This window comes from Myotis yumanensis, unplaced genomic scaffold, assembly GCF_028538775.1.
Source record: "Myotis yumanensis isolate MYYU_CA2020_CCGP unplaced genomic scaffold, mMyoYum1.0.hap1 SCAF_8, whole genome shotgun sequence".
Taxonomy (NCBI): domain Eukaryota; kingdom Metazoa; phylum Chordata; class Mammalia; order Chiroptera; family Vespertilionidae; genus Myotis; species Myotis yumanensis.
The window spans coordinates 26,473,038-26,490,920 of NW_027223759.1; the positions used below are offsets into that span (position 1 = coordinate 26,473,038).

The window sequence follows — 17,883 nt, forward strand, 5'->3', positions numbered from 1 at the left end:
CAGCTTCGTTTTACCCAAGGCCTGACTAATACGTCTCACATCTCAATGTATATTTCATTGTCTATTTTACCTTTGTACAAAGTCCATTTTGTTCCTGAATTACATTTGAAATATTCTACTTTATTTTTCAAACTTCACTGGGAAAGAGCTAAAAAATTCATGAACAAAAGTAAGTGTTATAGAACTAGGAAGAGAACTAACTGGTCTTGGACACCGAGAGAAGCAGCTCGGTGTCCTTTGGCAAGCTGTTTAATGTTCTGTCTTCAGTTTTCTGACCTGTTGAATGAAGGGGTTATCCTGGATTATCCCCAAGCTCCTGTTTCTGTATTTAAACCTGACCTCAGAAAAAATGGCCAGTTTACCCAGAGAGAGAACTACAGCTCCATTAAATTGAAACTTGATCCACAAGCACTTTCAAGTTAATTCATAGTCAACCTAGAGTCAGAAGATCAGATGTTTAGGAATGATAATCGTGAATTTATTATTTTTAATTATTATGTTTCAAGAGAGTATTGTTACCTCAGGCCTCACTTTAGTGATAAGTTTCTAATGGTTTCCTCCATCCCCCTTACAATTCCCTTAAATAGCTATATTTGGATTAACTAAAGCAGGTAAGGAAGCATTTTGGAGGAGAGCCTAAAGTAGGCCGTAGCTTTCATTTGTTTCTTCCACTGATCTCTCATTACTGATGGGTACTTGCAAATACTTATTAACTCTTTGAGCTTAAATAAAACTACAGTGTACCCATTCAGGCAAGACAGGCTGTGGCATTTCATGTGGCAGATGCTGAAAAACCCGGCTCAGTATCATCTTGGACAACCACAGACAACCAACGGGCCCCTGTCCTGAAGGACACCATCTCCCAAACACCGTTTCAAACATTTTCATCAGTCAGGTTGTGCTCCCACTTGCAATCCCTTCTTTCCTTGTGACTTTTCCCCAAATCCTATCTGGCCAATACACTACTCAAACGAACTTTTGAATTTTTATCTCTTTGTTGCAGATATTGCCAGCTCCGTAATGCATCAGCGACATTTCCATTTCATAAATCCTCCTGCCCCAGACTTCTCATTTTAAAAATAAATGGAAACCCACAGGCTTCTTTTACGGGGGCTGGAGGAACTTTGTGAAGGTAGAATTTTACATTTTCCCACTACCATAAACATTATTATAAAAATAGTATATGCTTATTCGAGAAAACTAAACAGCACATACACCTATTTTTTAAAAAAGAAAAAAAAATTACCACTGTCCAGATATAAGTACAGTTACACTATTTTTTTCTGTACTAGAAATTTCCCCCTGCATATAATAGTTGTGAGAGCTTAGACAAATCACTTCAACTCTTCCTCAATAGTCTAGCATGTAAATCTATAAAATGAGGAGAATTAGAGCACCTATTTCATAAGATCTGGATGGTGATTGAATAATTGAGATAATTTAAGTAAAACACATAATATTTGCTATTATGAATATTATATTTATGCATGAGCATTATTATACACATGCATATGTCATACTATATTGTTATTTCATATGTAACATATATTCAATAAATGTTAGTTCAACATATTCTAAATATGAGCCACTGCTCTGTTTGCTGGGATGCAGAGATGAGCAAGCAGATGAAGGTACCTGTTCTCATGAGGCTTATATCCTAGTAAGTAGAAACTGATAAAATTAACACAGTAGTAAAAATATATCTGATTATGTGTGTGTGTGTGTGTGTGTGTGTGTGTGAAAGATAGTATCAAACGTGATAAGTATTAGCAGAGAAAGCAATTAGGATGATGCAATAAGTGACGGAGTCACTTTTTTTTTTTAGATTGGGGAATCAGGAAGAAAATATGAACAGAATGAGATAGAGGGCTGGGGCTCAGGTGTGGGGCATTCCAACATTTAGAACTCAAGCAGAAGAGAGAGCCAACGTAGGAGATGGGGAAGAAGAAGTCGTTGAAATAAGAAGGAAAACCGAAGAACAGTAGAATACAGTGTCATGGAAGGTAAGATGCAATCATATTTCAATTGGGATAATGAAGTTAGAGAAATAGCCACTGGATTTCAAAACATAAACTAAGGGGTTCTATGCGTAGTATAGGTTTTCTTTCCAAGTACTGCTTAAGATACTCTGATTACATCTATTATGAGCAGCCAGCATTTATTGGTCACATTAAATGCTAAATACTTTTATCACAAAAACTTTTACATACATTAACTAATTTAACATTCATAAAAATGCATGGCTTTGAACTAATAGCATTGTCATATTTCAGATCAATAAGTTGAGGCCCAATGTCCACAGTTAGGATATAGGGCAGAGCAGCACACCAGCCTGACAGTCCCTTTCTAGAGCTAGTGCTCTTGCCCTTATAATACCCATGTTCACATCAATGAATCTAGATCTAAATTATAATTTTAACATTTGCATTATAATTTCTTTTTCAACCACTTATTGTTGAATATGTGGAAAGTTTTCAAATGTCTGCTATTCCAAACCATGAATGGCCTCAAACACATACTTGAGCACACTTATCAAGTCCTTAAAGTAGAATCCTGATTTCAAAGATTGTGCTCATTAGGCAAATTAAAAACCTATCAGATTTCCCTTCATTTCGATCTCGTACATTTATATTACTATCCAATTCTCCACATGTTTACCAGCATGGGAAATTATAAAAAATAAGATCCCCTGTGATTCAATTTGAATTTGTTATTACTGAGGCTAAACATCTCTTTCTGTATTGGTATGACATTTCAAGTTCTTACTTTGTGAATGACTTGTTCTTTCCTTTGCCCTTGTTTCATACTGTAGTGTTTATTTCTTGCTAATTTACAAGTTTTTCTTTGTTTTTCCTAATATGGAAGAAATTTGGAAATGCTTAGTGCTCATATTGTTGGAAATAATTTTCTAATTTTCCACATAAATGGTAACTTTAATCTTTTCCCATTTAAATATTTTATCTTTGCATCTATTCAGCTGTCTGTGTTGTCACTTGTTTCCAGCTTTGATGTTTTCTTGATGTTTTCTTTAGATGGGTCATCTCCACCCCAAGATCATATTAGAGCTTTCTGCAGTAAAATGATGTTTTTATATGCATATCTCCAAGGGAAGTCTGCAGCTGCATTGCCAAATGTGGTAGCCACTATCCACACGGAGATTTTACATTGAAATTAATTAAAATAAAATAGAGTTAAAAATTTAGTCCCTCAATTGCACCAACCACAGTTCAAGTGCTCAATAGTCATGTGTAGCTGTGGCTATCATTTCCAAGTAGCTGTAGACCACTTCCCCATTATAGGAATTTCATTAGACAATGCTTCTCAAATGTTCATATGGACACCAATCTCCTAGGAACCTGTTAAAATTCAGCTCCTGACTCAGAAGGTCTGGGGAGAGACTTGAGCTTCATGTACATAACAAGCCCCAGATGATGGCCACACTACAGATTCTTGGACCACACTTAGAATAGCAAGTATCGAGATTTATTTTTATGCAATGAATTATAAAAATTCATTACATGTGTATGTATACATTTCTCTGTTTATTTAATTCTATTACTTATTAATATGCATTGGCATATTTATCATGTGCTAAATTACCTATATATGTTTTTTCTGGACTTTCTGACCTCCACTATTGATTCACAGTCAACTCTGTTGGGAACTGCAATGAAATCAATGTAGTTGTGCAGAAAGTTTTAATATTTAGTCAAGAAAATATTTATTAATAGCTTTTGATGTTTCAGCCTAAACAATATCAAATTATACTCACTTTGAAATCAATTTAGTAAGAAATATTTATTTACAAAATTGATTCTTTCTATTCAAGAAGGAATTTCTCTATTTCCCATATCTTCTTGTATGTCTCTTTTATGGACTGAATGTGTGTTCCCCACCCCCCAGATTTGTATGTTGAAACTCTAATCTACAATTTGATGGTATTTGGAAGTGGGACCTTAGCAGGTAATTAGTTGAAGTCATAAGGGTGGAGTCTCCATGATGACATTAGGGTCCTTATAAGAAGAGCAAGAAAGTGGATGTCTTCCAAGCCAGAGAAGGCCTCAGCTACCAGCACTTTACCAGCACCTTGAGCTTGGACTTCCCAGCTGTGGGGACTGTGAGAAATAAATGTCTATAGTTTAAGCCACCCAGACTGTGGTATTTTTTTCCATAAGACTGAGTTGACTTAAGATGGTCTCTTAGAGAAAAAAAATGTTTCCTCTAAATATAATCCTTATGTTTTTATATTCAATTGGCCTTCCTATGGTACTCTCTCATTATTTCTAGTCAATCTCACAGTGTGTGTTATGGATTTTTCAGGTAGAAAAATATGGAGTCACTTTGGAAAGATTTTCTTTCCGCAACTATTTGAATTTTAATGTGGCCATGTGTGTTTTTAAATTTTGTTTTAGAATTTTACTTTTAAAAAGAGGATTTCTTGCTCAGTATATGGGTACTTTGGAATCTTCTCCCTGCATTCAGACCTGGAGTCAGGCATTCATTCAGCAGATCCCTGCCACTGGCCAGGCACATTCTACATGTGGGGCCTGGGAATGGAAGGGAAGGGTCCTGCTCTCCCACGAATCTCAGACTAGCACATTTGGGGAATGTGATTGGCATATTTGGCAGAGTATTTCATAACACAGAGAAAACACATCAAGTTGGGTGGTGATAAATCTGGACTGTGGTAAAAAGAAGACGACCAGGGTAAGATAACCCTTATTTTTGAAACTTGAGTATAATTTGTCCATTCAAGGAAGGGATGGTTGGTTCGAGTGAGAGTGCCTGATTTGCTAGATCATGCAGGTCCTTTTTAAACAATTTTTAAAATTGTTTTTGAGAATAGCAATAGGACACTTATTATAAGTGTAACATCTTCTGAAATCTTTACTGGAAAATATCAGCTGATAAAACCAAGGAAGGATACCTAGGTTAATTCACATGTTTCTTGTCATGGGACTATTTTATTTATTACCAGTTTGCTCCCTTGACAGTATAAATGTAGTTTCTGTGCACATTACTAGACAATAAATCTCCCCCTGCCCCTCCCCCCGCCAGTTACTCAGTGTTCTGGATCCAGGAGCACCATGTCGTTATCTGCTGCTCCATGATCCCTAAATCACACATACAACTTCTGCTGACGTCTGTATTGTTGTGTGGGCAAAAATCATGAGGAACATATGGTTCTCATTCTACCAAGACTTTCATTTCATGCTGCTATCAGAATGCTTAGAAATCCTGATTAGATGAAAAGGAGATTAGCTTTCTCCCTAGTAGAATAATTTTATTATAACAGAGGTGTCATCTCCTTGAGCTAAATGTGGGAAGAATAATAGAAAGATTACAGATCATGGAAAAAAACCTAAAAAGACATTATTTTAAATTATGACATGACTTCGAGAGCACATCTTGATATATTTAAATAAAACCTTTAAAATTTAGGTAACTAGATTGATCAATTTTAATTCTCACTTTTCTCATTTGCATCACTTTTATACAAAAAGCACTCCCCACCATCTGGCTGATTTATAGACTAAAAAGCACTTTCTGGGCTCTGACTCCCCTTGTCTGTCTGAGTTCATGGAAGTGACATATTTAACCCCAATAGCATCAGCTCTGTTAGTCAGTATAACAGAAAGAGTCAAACTCTACCCTTACTTAAGAAGTTCAAAAGAAATAAGTCATGAAGCATTTAAGAGACTGGTTTTCTATTTACCCCAAAATATCTATGTTTATATTTTATTAAGATAATAAATAAATCAATGCATAACTATAATTTGTGCTTTGTTGGCCTCTCTATGCCTTTATACTTAATATAAGAAATTTCAACTTATTTTTGTCCAATGTATTTTTCTCTGGATATTATTGAAATAAGTAGAAATGAATTTTACATTTGGTTCTATGATCATTTAAAAATATAGAGCCTTTCCTGTTTCATTCAGTAAAACCAAGGAAATAGTTCTGGGGACCTTCTCAACGCCAACCCTCAAATGTGTCATAAATGCTTGCACACTAATGTGTCTCCAGGGAAAAAAATTGCCTGATCAATAGATATTATGGCCTGGAATGGGAGGAGAGTGGGATTGAGAAGATGGGGTCAGAAAAATTTGATGGTTCCCAATCCTTATTTTGCAGAAAAAAGAAGAGAAAAAAGGAAGGAGAAAATAAACACTCTAATCATAAATTTTCCTAAAACTGAAAATATTAAATGTAAAGGACCACACATTTATTATAAATATGCATTTTAGACTCTTTTCAGATAAAAATCCTTACTTTTGAATTTTTTATGGTTAAAAAAAGACAATTTCATTTTATAATTAGCAATCATGTATTAGTCTCTCCTCACTTTAGTATTTGTAATTATCCTGGCGAGTGAAATCAAGGTGACTGAGAACCACTGTGTTGGCTAAAGATGACGAGTGCACAGTCAGTCCAATGACCTTGGCTTCTAATTCCAATGAGCCGGTGAGTGTGAGTCCTGGAGCCAGTCTGTATACTTACCTTGCTATCAATTTTCTTATATGTAGAAATAGGCTTTACATTAGTTTCTATGCAAGTGCTCTATAGTTAAAAAATATAGCCCTCCAAGCCTGATAGGATTATCAGCCATGATACAGTATTTTTACTTCCTAAACTGTCATGTAATTTCCTCATAAAGAATATTCCCTAAAGAACATTATAAACTGATGAACAAAAATAGGTACAGAAGCAAAGAAGCATCGAACAGACTGTCAAACTACAGCGGGAAGGCTGGGGAGGGTTGGGGCAGGGAGGTAAGAGATCAACCGAAGGACTTGTATGCATGCATATAAGCATAACCAATGGGCACAAGACACTGCAGGTGGAGGGGAGATGGGTATGTGCTAGGGGGTAAGGGATGCTGGGGGAAGGTCAATGGGGAAAAAAAGGAGACATATGTACTACTATTTGTAATACTTTAAACAATAAAATAATAAAAAAGGAATCTTCCCTGCTTTTGGTCATGTGCTAAAAGACAACTTCATTACCAAAAATAACAATACATTACTCAACCTCTTGTTCACAGTATGGTGGCTGCTACTAGTTTGTAAGTGGTACTTGAGGCACTTTGCTTTTCTAAAATGTGCTAAGTTTTTAGAATTATTAGCGATAAATGGTGTGAGGGAGCAAGAGAAGGAAGGAGGGAGGAGAGAGAGAAAGAGAGAGAGAGAGAAAGAGAGAGAGAGAGAGACAGGGCTGTCTTTTCCAATTATACTTCCCTTTCTTCTTTTCATCTATCCAATCTATCTAATCTTCCAGAGTGCATTACACAGATGTCCTGATCCCAACAAAAAGTAGATGCACAAGGACCAGGAATTAAGTGACACATGTGACTCACTTTAGGAATGCACTTTAGGACATGTGAAAACTGAAAGCGTTACAGTAAAATCAGGTATTGATTTTATTTTCCCCCCAGATACTAACAAGTTAAAAAAATAAAATTCACAAAATCATAGTACAGTACCAGATGGCATTTAAAAATCAATAAGGTGAACTTAAGTTATGGTTTTTTTATGTTCTCTTGATGCATGAAAAATTACATTTAGGACACATTTTTTCCCCTAAGAAATTAGTGATGAATTTAGATGTTAGGGAAAATCAGTTTGTAAGTTAAGATAATTTACAATAAGAATTATTAAGAGAGAAATGTGACAGAAGAATATTTACAGGTCACTATTGAATAAAAAGCTCATTTTTTTCTTTCAAAATTGATCATTTAACCCATATTAAGCAGGAATTTAAGGCTTATTGTTACTTTTATCATAGTATCAAGCTTCACATTAAAACAGCTACATTATAGTTTATTCCACGTTTTACTTTGAGCAAAAGCAGGTTAGAACTTGATATGTGTGTGTGCATACACACACATATTTTTAATATATGCACATATATAGGTTGCATCTTATGGTGTATATATATATGTCTATATCCAATAGGATATTAAAAACAAAATGGGGAGAGTCCTCAGGAGATTTAGGGAATACGATGACTTTTAATAATTTCTACTGTGAGTCTATAGGAGTTAGTGACACACATTGCCACAGCTTAATCACATCTTATTTTTGTTTTAAAATGCATACTCTCCAAGCTAGACCTTTATTCGTCATACGTGTGAGCTGTGCATGTTCTTACTAAGTGGGCTAGTTTTGTTCTCATGCCATGGGAGCAGGTGGCATGAAGCTGTTTTGATGAGGTTAAAAGGCTCCTCCCCTCTTTCCCCAAGCAGCAGCCTGAAGTACGTCAGCAGTAATTGTGTGCCTGGCTGGGCTGCGCAGGGAGGGTGGAGGCAAAATTGATATCAAATAAGGGTCTCAAACTGAGATCTGGATGCTCCATTTAAGTTGTTACCCATTTTCATTATCCATGCCCGGGGTGAAAAGCTTATAAACACCGTCTGTAGTAAAAACATTTATTTTTGATAGATTTCTAGTGTTGCAGTGGATATAAATGAAGGGGTTTCTTTACCCTCTTTTCATTTTATTATTTACTAGTCACACTTCAGCTCAGACAGATAAAAGAGAGAGGTCCTGTTGCCTAGATGTGAGTTCTTTAATGAGGAGGGGAGACCCCGGGGAGCCGAAATCCAAAGTAGAAAGATGCTGCTTTCGGGTTTCTTGTCATTTCTCCAGTCGCTTCTTCACCCTTTTCCAATGGGCCTAGCGAGCAGGAACTATCCAAGGTGCTAGAATGCTGGCAGCTTTGCCGTTCAATGCAGACGGATTGCAGAAACAGAGAAGAAAGATTACTGCTTATTTCAGAAGGTAGGTTCTTTGTTTCAGAATCCCTGATTAATCAGCAGCAGCATCAACAGACTAAGGCAGCTGGAGAGGAGAGAGAGAGAGAGAGAGAGAGAGAGAGAAGCAGGAAGGGAGGGAGTCAGGGCAGGGAGGGAGGGAGGGGGGAGGGAAGAGAGAGAATGAGAGAGCTGGTTGTCACGGGGGAGGGACCATGCCACAAGCTAGGCTGCTCCAAACCTTCTGTATGTAAGTGGCAATGAGAAAGAGCATCTTTTTGGCTGAAAGGAGACATTTAGAGAGGATGTGGCTGATTTTTTGTGTTTATTTATTTTTGTCTTCACAGAATATAATCAAATGAGACACCTTAGCCAGCCTGGGTGATTGCTTCGAGCCTTGTAATCATCTGTGTAGCAAAGTGGGTAAAATCATTCAATTTCTTCCCTGCTGGACCTGGAAGGAGAGGGGCTGTGTGTTCATCCCCACCCATTAGCTATGCCCTCTTTTCTCTGAATGTCGATTTAAGGAAGCAAACACCTGTCTTCTGCCACCATACCTTCCTAGAAAACTTTGAAGGCCATTTTTATCTGATAGGAAGAACCTCAAGAATGCTCTGATCTCTAGTGATGAAGAATCTGGGAGCGGACACTTTCCCCATCCAGATACAATGCACTTTAAATGAAGAAAAACTGAGCTGAACTACAAGTCTATTTCCTATGGTGCTGGATTACTCCTCCAGAGCTGCCCTGACATCCACCGTGCAAGAGGGCTCTGACAGACACAAGTCACCTACTGATTGTTGCACTTAACTCTCCCTGGGGACTTACATTTTGGTATGTATCTCATTTTTCAGATTCTCTAAGCATGCTAATTGAATTCAGCACTAAGTACACCAAGCAATCTGGTTATGAAATGGGATGGATTTTAGCTGGGGATACTTAATGCTGAAGTTTGCATGTCTTATTAGGTGGAGCAGAAATAAAGCCACAGCAAAGGCATCCAGGGCTTTAATGAGCCAGAGGCTATTTTGTACCCTCTTGCCCACTTAGTTACATGACCACAGAAATGGTTAAACTAGAAATTCATTAGTAAAATAAGCCATGTTGAATTATTAAAAGCATGGAAAATATTTTCAAGGGTATTAATTGACATTAACATGTGCATGCTGGCTATTTATCTGCTATTCCTTATCATAAATATTTTACAACAGTATCTTGGCATATTTGTGTCAGACCAAATTTATTTTCTCAAAAAGACACTGTACCAAGTAAAAATTAGAGAAACTATTAGACACACACTAAAGCTGAAACTGCTTTTTCCTAACTGACTAGACATAAATGTTTTTGAGAAACATTTAAAGTTGCTTTGCTAACATAGAACTGGATTTTTCTTTCTAAATATAGGCAAGGAATAAGGAAATCCAACTGGAGAGTTTACACAATGTAGTTTTGGTCCCTTTAAGATGCAAAAATTAATAACCAAGTGGTGTGGAATAATAACTGTAGAACAAGAGTGAAAATCAACTCCTTTCCTAATTCTTCACATTTAAAACAATGCTCCAGTTTGCTTTCTATATTGCCAAGTGGTAAGCTAATTAATATGAGAACATGTGAGCTTCCCATTCTGAAATTATTGTATTTTTCTATGGAAAGTGCAACATATGTTTGCCAACTCAGAAAAGAAGGGAACTCTGTGAAGGAAATTGACACTTCTGAAAATTAATGAAAACAGACCTGAGAAAAATATTACAACTTCACAAGGAACTATAGAGAAGCCCAAGGACTTGAAACCTCTGCAAAGTTTAGAGGGGGATATGTAGAAATCCTATACACCAGAAGACTGGCTATTGTTCGAAACAAGAAATTAGTCATAGACTCCCAATTCAATTAGATTATGTGCATTGTAGCTCCAGTCAGCAATTTATTATACTGACTATATCTACTTAGCAAATACTGCCTTGCATGCATCTGGAAACATTTGGCTGAAGTCTCAACAAAGTGTCTCGGCCATTGACATTTCACAGGAATCCTTACTATTCCTGGAAATGTGCAATCTTTAAACGATGGACAAGTTTCACCATGACAACCTGAAGGAATTTCCAATTTATGATGCTCCTGCATTAACGTCATCTATGCTCATTTTACCCATTTTGGGAAGGGAGACAGTGGTAAAAAACTCACTACAAAGAATCTGCTTTCTGAGAAAAAAGCAATCCGTGTTTTTGTAGTTACTTCCACAAGCTCTCTTGGTTTTAACTCTAACATTTCCCATTGTGGGCAGAACAGCTGCATTTTGGTGACAGTGAGAATGAGAAAATGAGTGTGGCAGTTTGTGGGGTTGAGGGTAGGATTTCAAGCACAGTCAAAGTGAAATTACAGGACATAATTTTGACAGGTTATAAGATTTGAGCAGAAAAATAATTTTGACATGGTTTACATGGTTATAGATTATAAGCAGGCAATCTAGTCGGTTGATTTTGTTTTATGTGAAGTCAGCAAATTTTAGAAATTCATTTGCATACATATTTACATATGTATATGTATCCTGATTATTTAAACATTTGTAATATTTTCACAATGTGTTTTTAACTTGGTTTGAGTACATGCAAAAATTGTAAAGGTCTTTATCTCCTAATGAACAAAAGATACATTCAAAATTGCCTGGAAAAACTTTTATTTGGATGAATTTGCACTATTGGGCAAAGTAAGATTCTTTATCTCAAAGAAGATTCAGTTATGGGAGTGGGAGGGAAAGTCAAATTTTAATAACTCAAATTGTAATAACTTCTTCACAGCATTGAGACAGGTGTGGTTTGGAAACTTCAGAAATCACTAAGAGGTGGAGACCAGAAAACTTTATCTTGTGCAAATAAAATATAACACATAAATGTGAAATGGAAGTAAAATGTCTAGGCTTTCTGCCAGGAAATTTATTCCGTGTATGTATCTTGTTTTTGTAATAAAACATAATAGCATTATAATAATAGCACAACATAAACTTCACCTTATTTTAGCTATCATATTAACTTATAGGGTTCATTGTGCCCTTAAATTGAAGAAGCTTTTCATAGAACTCAAAGAATTGGAGAGCAGTTCTCTCCCCAAACAAGTGGTTTTTCTCCCTCTACCAGTTAGTGGATGTGAAACATGACTGGATTAGTGGAGATTTTATAACTTATTGTCTTGGAAAACCAAAGTTTTAGACAGAGAGCCACTCAATTTCATAAATTCCAAGTAAACACTTTAAGAAGAAAAAAAGAACCAGCACCCTTGGGGATCAGTGGACCAATTCACAGATGATACTGATGTACTAGGAGCCTGCTTTTGGTAAATGGTGGTGAATGGTGGTGTACACACTCTGAGAAGTGAGTGTACACAGCTCTCTAAGCCTGTCCTTATGGAGCAAGAGTGGTTGATCTCACAATACATAAAATTACACTGACAGAGGAATTGGTTCTGAATTTTAGGAGAAAAATATTTAAAAATCTTAATATTTATTTGACCCTTTTGCACATCTTTAACAAAAGCCTGTAATTAGTAAAACATCTTCTGCACTATGAGGAAGCCAATCTTGACATCAGTTAGTGGCACATTAAATATGTTTTGGTAAATTGAGGCCACAAAAAAGTGATTCCTTAATCTACAAAGGAAATAACCCATTATCATGCATAATCTTTAAGTTTTTGCATGCACTGATTTTTCAAAAATATGCTCCTAGTTTTTTTCTTTAATGCTCAAAATCATCTAGTGTCTTAGCTTCTTGAGTTCCCTTGGATGCAGATAGTGGCTAAAGAAAGAGAATAAAATAACTGATTTTTTATGTTTCCATAGGTTCCATTTAGATATCCTTATGTTTATTTTATGTTCCACATGTATATGTTCTAGATAGTTTGATTACAGCTCTCTGCTCAGCATTGAAAGGTATAGTGATGGTTTTACACAAAAAGAAAAAGAAATGGTTAATTCAATAAAAAAGTAAAATGTTTAGTGTTTTTAATATAACCTTAGTCCAGCCAGTGTAAACTGATATATCTTAGCTGAGTAGAGTGACATTTCAAATTTTGGAAAGTGTCACGATATCATACAAAGTTTTGTTTAGGAAGGGTGTGGTCAACAGGAAATACAAACGTGAAATAATAAAATAAAATAAAAACTGAGCCTGTTGTGCTTAAGCCCACATCTGTAGCTTTTATGAGAATGGCAGTGATTCTAAATAGAGTAATTCAGAAATTAAATGAAAGGAATCTTACAAATGCAGACTATAACTGGAAAAAAGAGCAAAGTGAAGATGTGAAGTTATCTGTGATTTGTATGGGAATTCTGATCTTTGTCATTTTAGGTGCTTTCCCAGGAGAGTCACTGACACTAATTTTAAATATTGCCCACAACTTCCAAAAAAAAAAAAATAACACACAAAAAATCTTACACTATTTGAATCAATGTTGCACATTCCAAAGAAAACATGTGCCCTGTGGATGATGACTACAGACGTCAGCTTTCAACCAGTACTCTAGGGGGTGCTAAAATGTCTAATTTGTTGTGAGCAGAATTGGCTGCAGACATGTACTAGTTCAAATAAAAGGGCTGAATGTAGAAATTCAAGCCATTTCCTTGAATCTTGCCCACTCTGTTGTCACAAATATCCCATGAAATAATTTGAGGTCTAGTATGGTAGATCGATTGATTGATTGACTGACTGATTGTGTTATATCTGAAGATGCTATCTGAAGAAAGGGATCCATTTGCTTTTTAAGTATGGTTTTCTAAGTTGCTGACGTTAGGAGTTAGATGCCCAAGTCACACCTTCATAAAATACTTGTACATAGAATTTTCATTTAAAAGCCAGAAATGAACTTGATTTAATAACCAGCAGTCAAAATGCAGCCAAGTTTTTAGTGGTAAAGACAACATACCTTATTTAATATCTATCTTTCCATAAATATAACTTTTTGAAAGATAAACAGATTTATGACCCTACTTGTCTGTTGGGTTCTCATTTCAGGGAAATTGTAGCAGTTTTAATGAGGTAGATACTTAACATTTGGTTCACTTTTCTTTAGTGAAGCCATGAATCTGCTCATTCAGAGTTCAAAGACATGGGAAACACCTTTTAACTTGAAAAGGTGGAGGCTAAATGTTTGAAAGATGGGATGAGTTTTGTGGTTCAAGTGCCCACAGATTCTTATTTTCTTGACGTGGAAAATGGGGCAGAATGGATAAGTGGTCTGTCTACATGTATTTGGTTAGTGAGCAAATCAGCTAAGGCCTTTCAAGGCCTCCATATGTATATCTGTAACTAAGAAAGTTGAACTGCACTAAACATTCTATTGACTAAAGTTTCAAAGTAAAAATATGTTTATTGTGTTTATTACTAAACACAATTTTGGTTAAGAATTGTGAAAAATATCTAATAATTATGGTCACATTTCTTGAACACTTACATGCATTTTTTAACTGAATCCTCACAATAATGTAAGGAGGTAAGTGTTATTCCTCCACAATTTACAAAACGTGGAAACTAAAGCTTAAAGAGCTGAATTAGCTTGCACTAAGTCAGAGATCTAGAGGTAGTCTAGTTGGTATTTTCAGGCCATGCTGCTCAACTTTTCAGCACTGCCTCACTGCCCACCCTCCTTACATTCCAACTAGGTTTTACATGCAGAGAAGGGAAAAGAAAAGTGTGATTGTGATGCTTAAACATTGGTAGGGTCCAAATTCATTTTTAATTTTAATTTTTATTTTTGAACACTAGATGTAATTGTTGAAAAGGTTTTTGTTGTGCATTCTCAAAAATAGTGACCATACACCATGGCAAACTAGTAAATATCAGTACTGCCACCTAAATTGGTGCCCTTGTCCCACTGTATTGAAATTGTTCATTCATTGAGTCCCTATACTGTAGTGTGAAAGTATAGCGGAAGACAATTCTGCTTTTATCAGTGGTTGACTCACAACAGGTGTTCAACACATACTTGAATAAATGAATTATCGTAGAATCAAATACTTCTCTAGAATTAGATGATGTATGCCTTCTCACAAACATTGATTCAATTTTCATTACTCTAAAGTTTTACTAGATTTTATGTTTGATTTTCATCCCCCAAATGTTCATCTCAATTAAAAAAATCTTATAATACAACTTTCCATAGTATAAATATTTCATGATACTATTATGTAATATTTTCTCAGGATAAACATAATTTAAACTCCAGTCAATTTGAAAGGCCACTTAGGAAGATAACTAATTTTCAGAGGTACACAATTAACCCTGTTGATGTATAGTATATATAATCTGTATGAAGAATCACTGCTGTCATTTGCATTGTGAAGAAAATTTAAGGGAAGAAATAAAAACCTCTAGATAATTCCTTACACAATAAGAAATATATAATTTTGTTCGAGGGCAGCGTGGGAGTGATCATCTTCTACCCTGAGGGCATTATGTATAGCATTCTTGTAATACTCACTTGGTTTGCTTAACTATGGTAGAATTAATTCCATAATGTTATGCATACCTTTTTTTATCCAGGCACACCAAGTGCTGAAGTCCTTGGTAGAAGTGAATTTTCAATAATGGCTATGCTTTAACTCCCTGAGAAACATGTTCTTGTATTTTTCCCTGAAAATTGCAATCATTTGTAGCAGTAATTTTCTATTATTCTGTGTGTCCACCATTTAAGCATCTAATCTGATGGACTGATATTAAAATACAATTATGTTAGATAGTTGGAATTAAAAGACCATTTTATTTGCTAGCCCATTATGGCTTAAAACCAAATCAAACATAGTAAAACTTAACATAAAAAATCATGAATCAACCAATAGCTCTTCTATTCTCTAGATTCAACAACTTCATAGAAATTAGAGACTATATCATTAAATTCAATGTAAGTTTCAAATAACATATGGATTGACTGGCAGCTAAAATGCTAATAAACTGTGATAAGAAGTGAAGTTTCCATAGCTACAATCCAGGTTATGGAACATGATTATATTTCTAAAAAAATCAGAATAAAAATGATTTGTAATGGCAGAAATAAAAGTCTATGACTTCAGCATTAGATAGTTGGACTGATGTTTTACAAATATTTTGTAGCCTTTTGAAGAAAGTAAAAAGATGTAAAGATAACATATAATTTTTAAATGGCCAACTTTCCCCCTGTTAATTGATTTTTTTGCTTTAGATTTTTTAATCTGACTCAATGACACCAATTTCCTATACTACAATGAATATGAAATTGAGGACATTAAGCTTTATTAAGCTAGAAAGGTAGAATACTTACCTTGCATGTAATTAATTAAACTTAAGTTCTGTTTTTGATTGATTAAAGCATAATTTCTCCATTCCCTGGCTTTATTGATTTCTGTGATTCATTGGATACCTTATCTTCAAGGCATGATGATTTGCATAGCTGGTCAGCCACCAACTCATTCATCTATACTCATATGTACATTTGAAATTGCTATTGCTGCCAATCTTCCTCCTACATTTTTATTAGAATAAAATTAGCTAACATTATTAAATGTTTACTATTGTTTAACTCCATGCTAAGTTCTTTACAGCCATCATGTCTCTTAGTCTTCACATTAGCAAGTGATAGGAGAGCTTATTCCTATCATTTTATAACTAAGCGTAATATATATTGGTTCAAAGTCCTATGTTGTTGTCTTGATTTGATTTTGGTTTTCAGTAATCCTTTCTGTGGCCGAGGTTTTCAAACCTTCATGTAGAGATGATAATCACAGTTGTCACTGCTTGAATTTCGAGACTGGTCAGGATTAACATGGGCCTTGTGAGTTGTCATATCAGGCCATCATAGAGAACCATTTTGAAAAATAATGAGCATCAAAAGGAATTGTTGCCAAGACAAATTATATTAGAAATGTGTATATCTTTGATGACTTCTATATTTTTCTTGGATAGTTCAGATTCAAGTAAACTTAATTTAAAATGTAAGGAAAACACACATGATAAAAGTGTTTCTTCCAAATAATTGTATAATTTTATTTTAAATTGAACAGTAAAGTTTTTACGGTGATCAGAAATAAATGAAGCTTTGTTCATCTATGTCTTGTTGGTATACAAACACATTTTTGTGAAAGAAAGATATGACTCTAATTACATAAAGCAATTGTTTATCTTCAGGTACTTCACTATATTTGTAGCCTTATGTTACCTTTCAGTGCAAAACCTTTGTTGTTTTTCCTGCTAAGTTGGTTACTTTGAGGAACTGTTTGCTACTCAGGCAACATTCATTTCATATTTATAATCAAATATTCTGATGGTTTATAATTTCTAATGAATCATTGTCTCCAAATTGATTCTACCATAATCATTGGAGTTTGGGGGCTGAGATGATATTAAAGACAATAAACAGAACCTTGTGTCCCCATGTCTTCTCATGCTGCAGGGAGTGTTCCTTTTTACATGAGATCTTCCAAGATGATGAATTCTAATCCTGAGGAAGACCCTTTGGACACATTTCTCCAGTATATTGAGGATATGGGGATGAAGGCCTATGATGGCTTGGTTATTCAGAATGCATCGGACATCGCTAGAGAGAATGATCGCTTGAGGAATGAAACAAACCTGGCCTACTTGAAGGAAAAGAATGAAAAACGACGAAGACAAGAAGAAGCAATAAAACGGTAAATATAAATAAAAGTGTTCTGAGTTTTGTACACGGGAGAAAAGCTGTGAGTTGTGTAAAGGCTGTGATGTCATCACCTGGTTGAGAAAGGGACTTTCAAAGGTAGACTCTATGAGACAAAGTAAAATGGCTCCTCAGCTATGACAAAAGCATAATCCATCCTACTGACAGGAACCTCATGAGTTACCAAAAGTTATTAATTTGAGTGTTGTGCTTGCGGATATGCAGATGGGATGGGGAGATAATCCAGTTTCTTCTAAATAAAAATTCATACTGAGCAGTCTCTTGATTAAAGCCCAAGAGAACTCACAACACTTCAATAGCTGATGCTTGATGACAATTCTCACCTTTAACAGGTTCTGTTTAAAGTTCTTACCTTATGATAGAGTTCATCTTATCTCTAGATGATAAAAAGACTCATCATTGTTTAGAATTACGTGAGCCTCTGAAGACCAGTAAAACACTCAGTGTGTGCGCTCT

At 35.4% G+C, this 17,883-nt stretch overlaps 1 protein-coding gene across 3 annotated transcripts in view; it reads left to right on the top strand.

Moving 5' to 3' along the window:
• Window positions 1-8,748: 8,748 nt before the first annotated feature.
• NYAP2 (neuronal tyrosine-phosphorylated phosphoinositide-3-kinase adaptor 2) overlaps window positions 8,749-17,883 on the top strand; it is a 209,251-nt gene continuing 200,116 nt past the window's right edge. For 2 of the 3 annotated variants that reach the window (XM_070422264.1, XM_070422266.1), the window contains exons 1-2: window positions 9,021-9,586; window positions 17,164-17,401. In XM_070422264.1, coding sequence (XP_070278365.1) covers window positions 17,181-17,401 — 221 coding nt within the window. In that variant the 5' untranslated portion in view covers window positions 9,021-9,586; window positions 17,164-17,180. Of the gene's footprint in view, window positions 8,781-9,020; window positions 9,587-17,163; window positions 17,402-17,883 lie in introns of those variants that run through there. The other variant, XM_070422265.1, reaches the window with a different exon arrangement.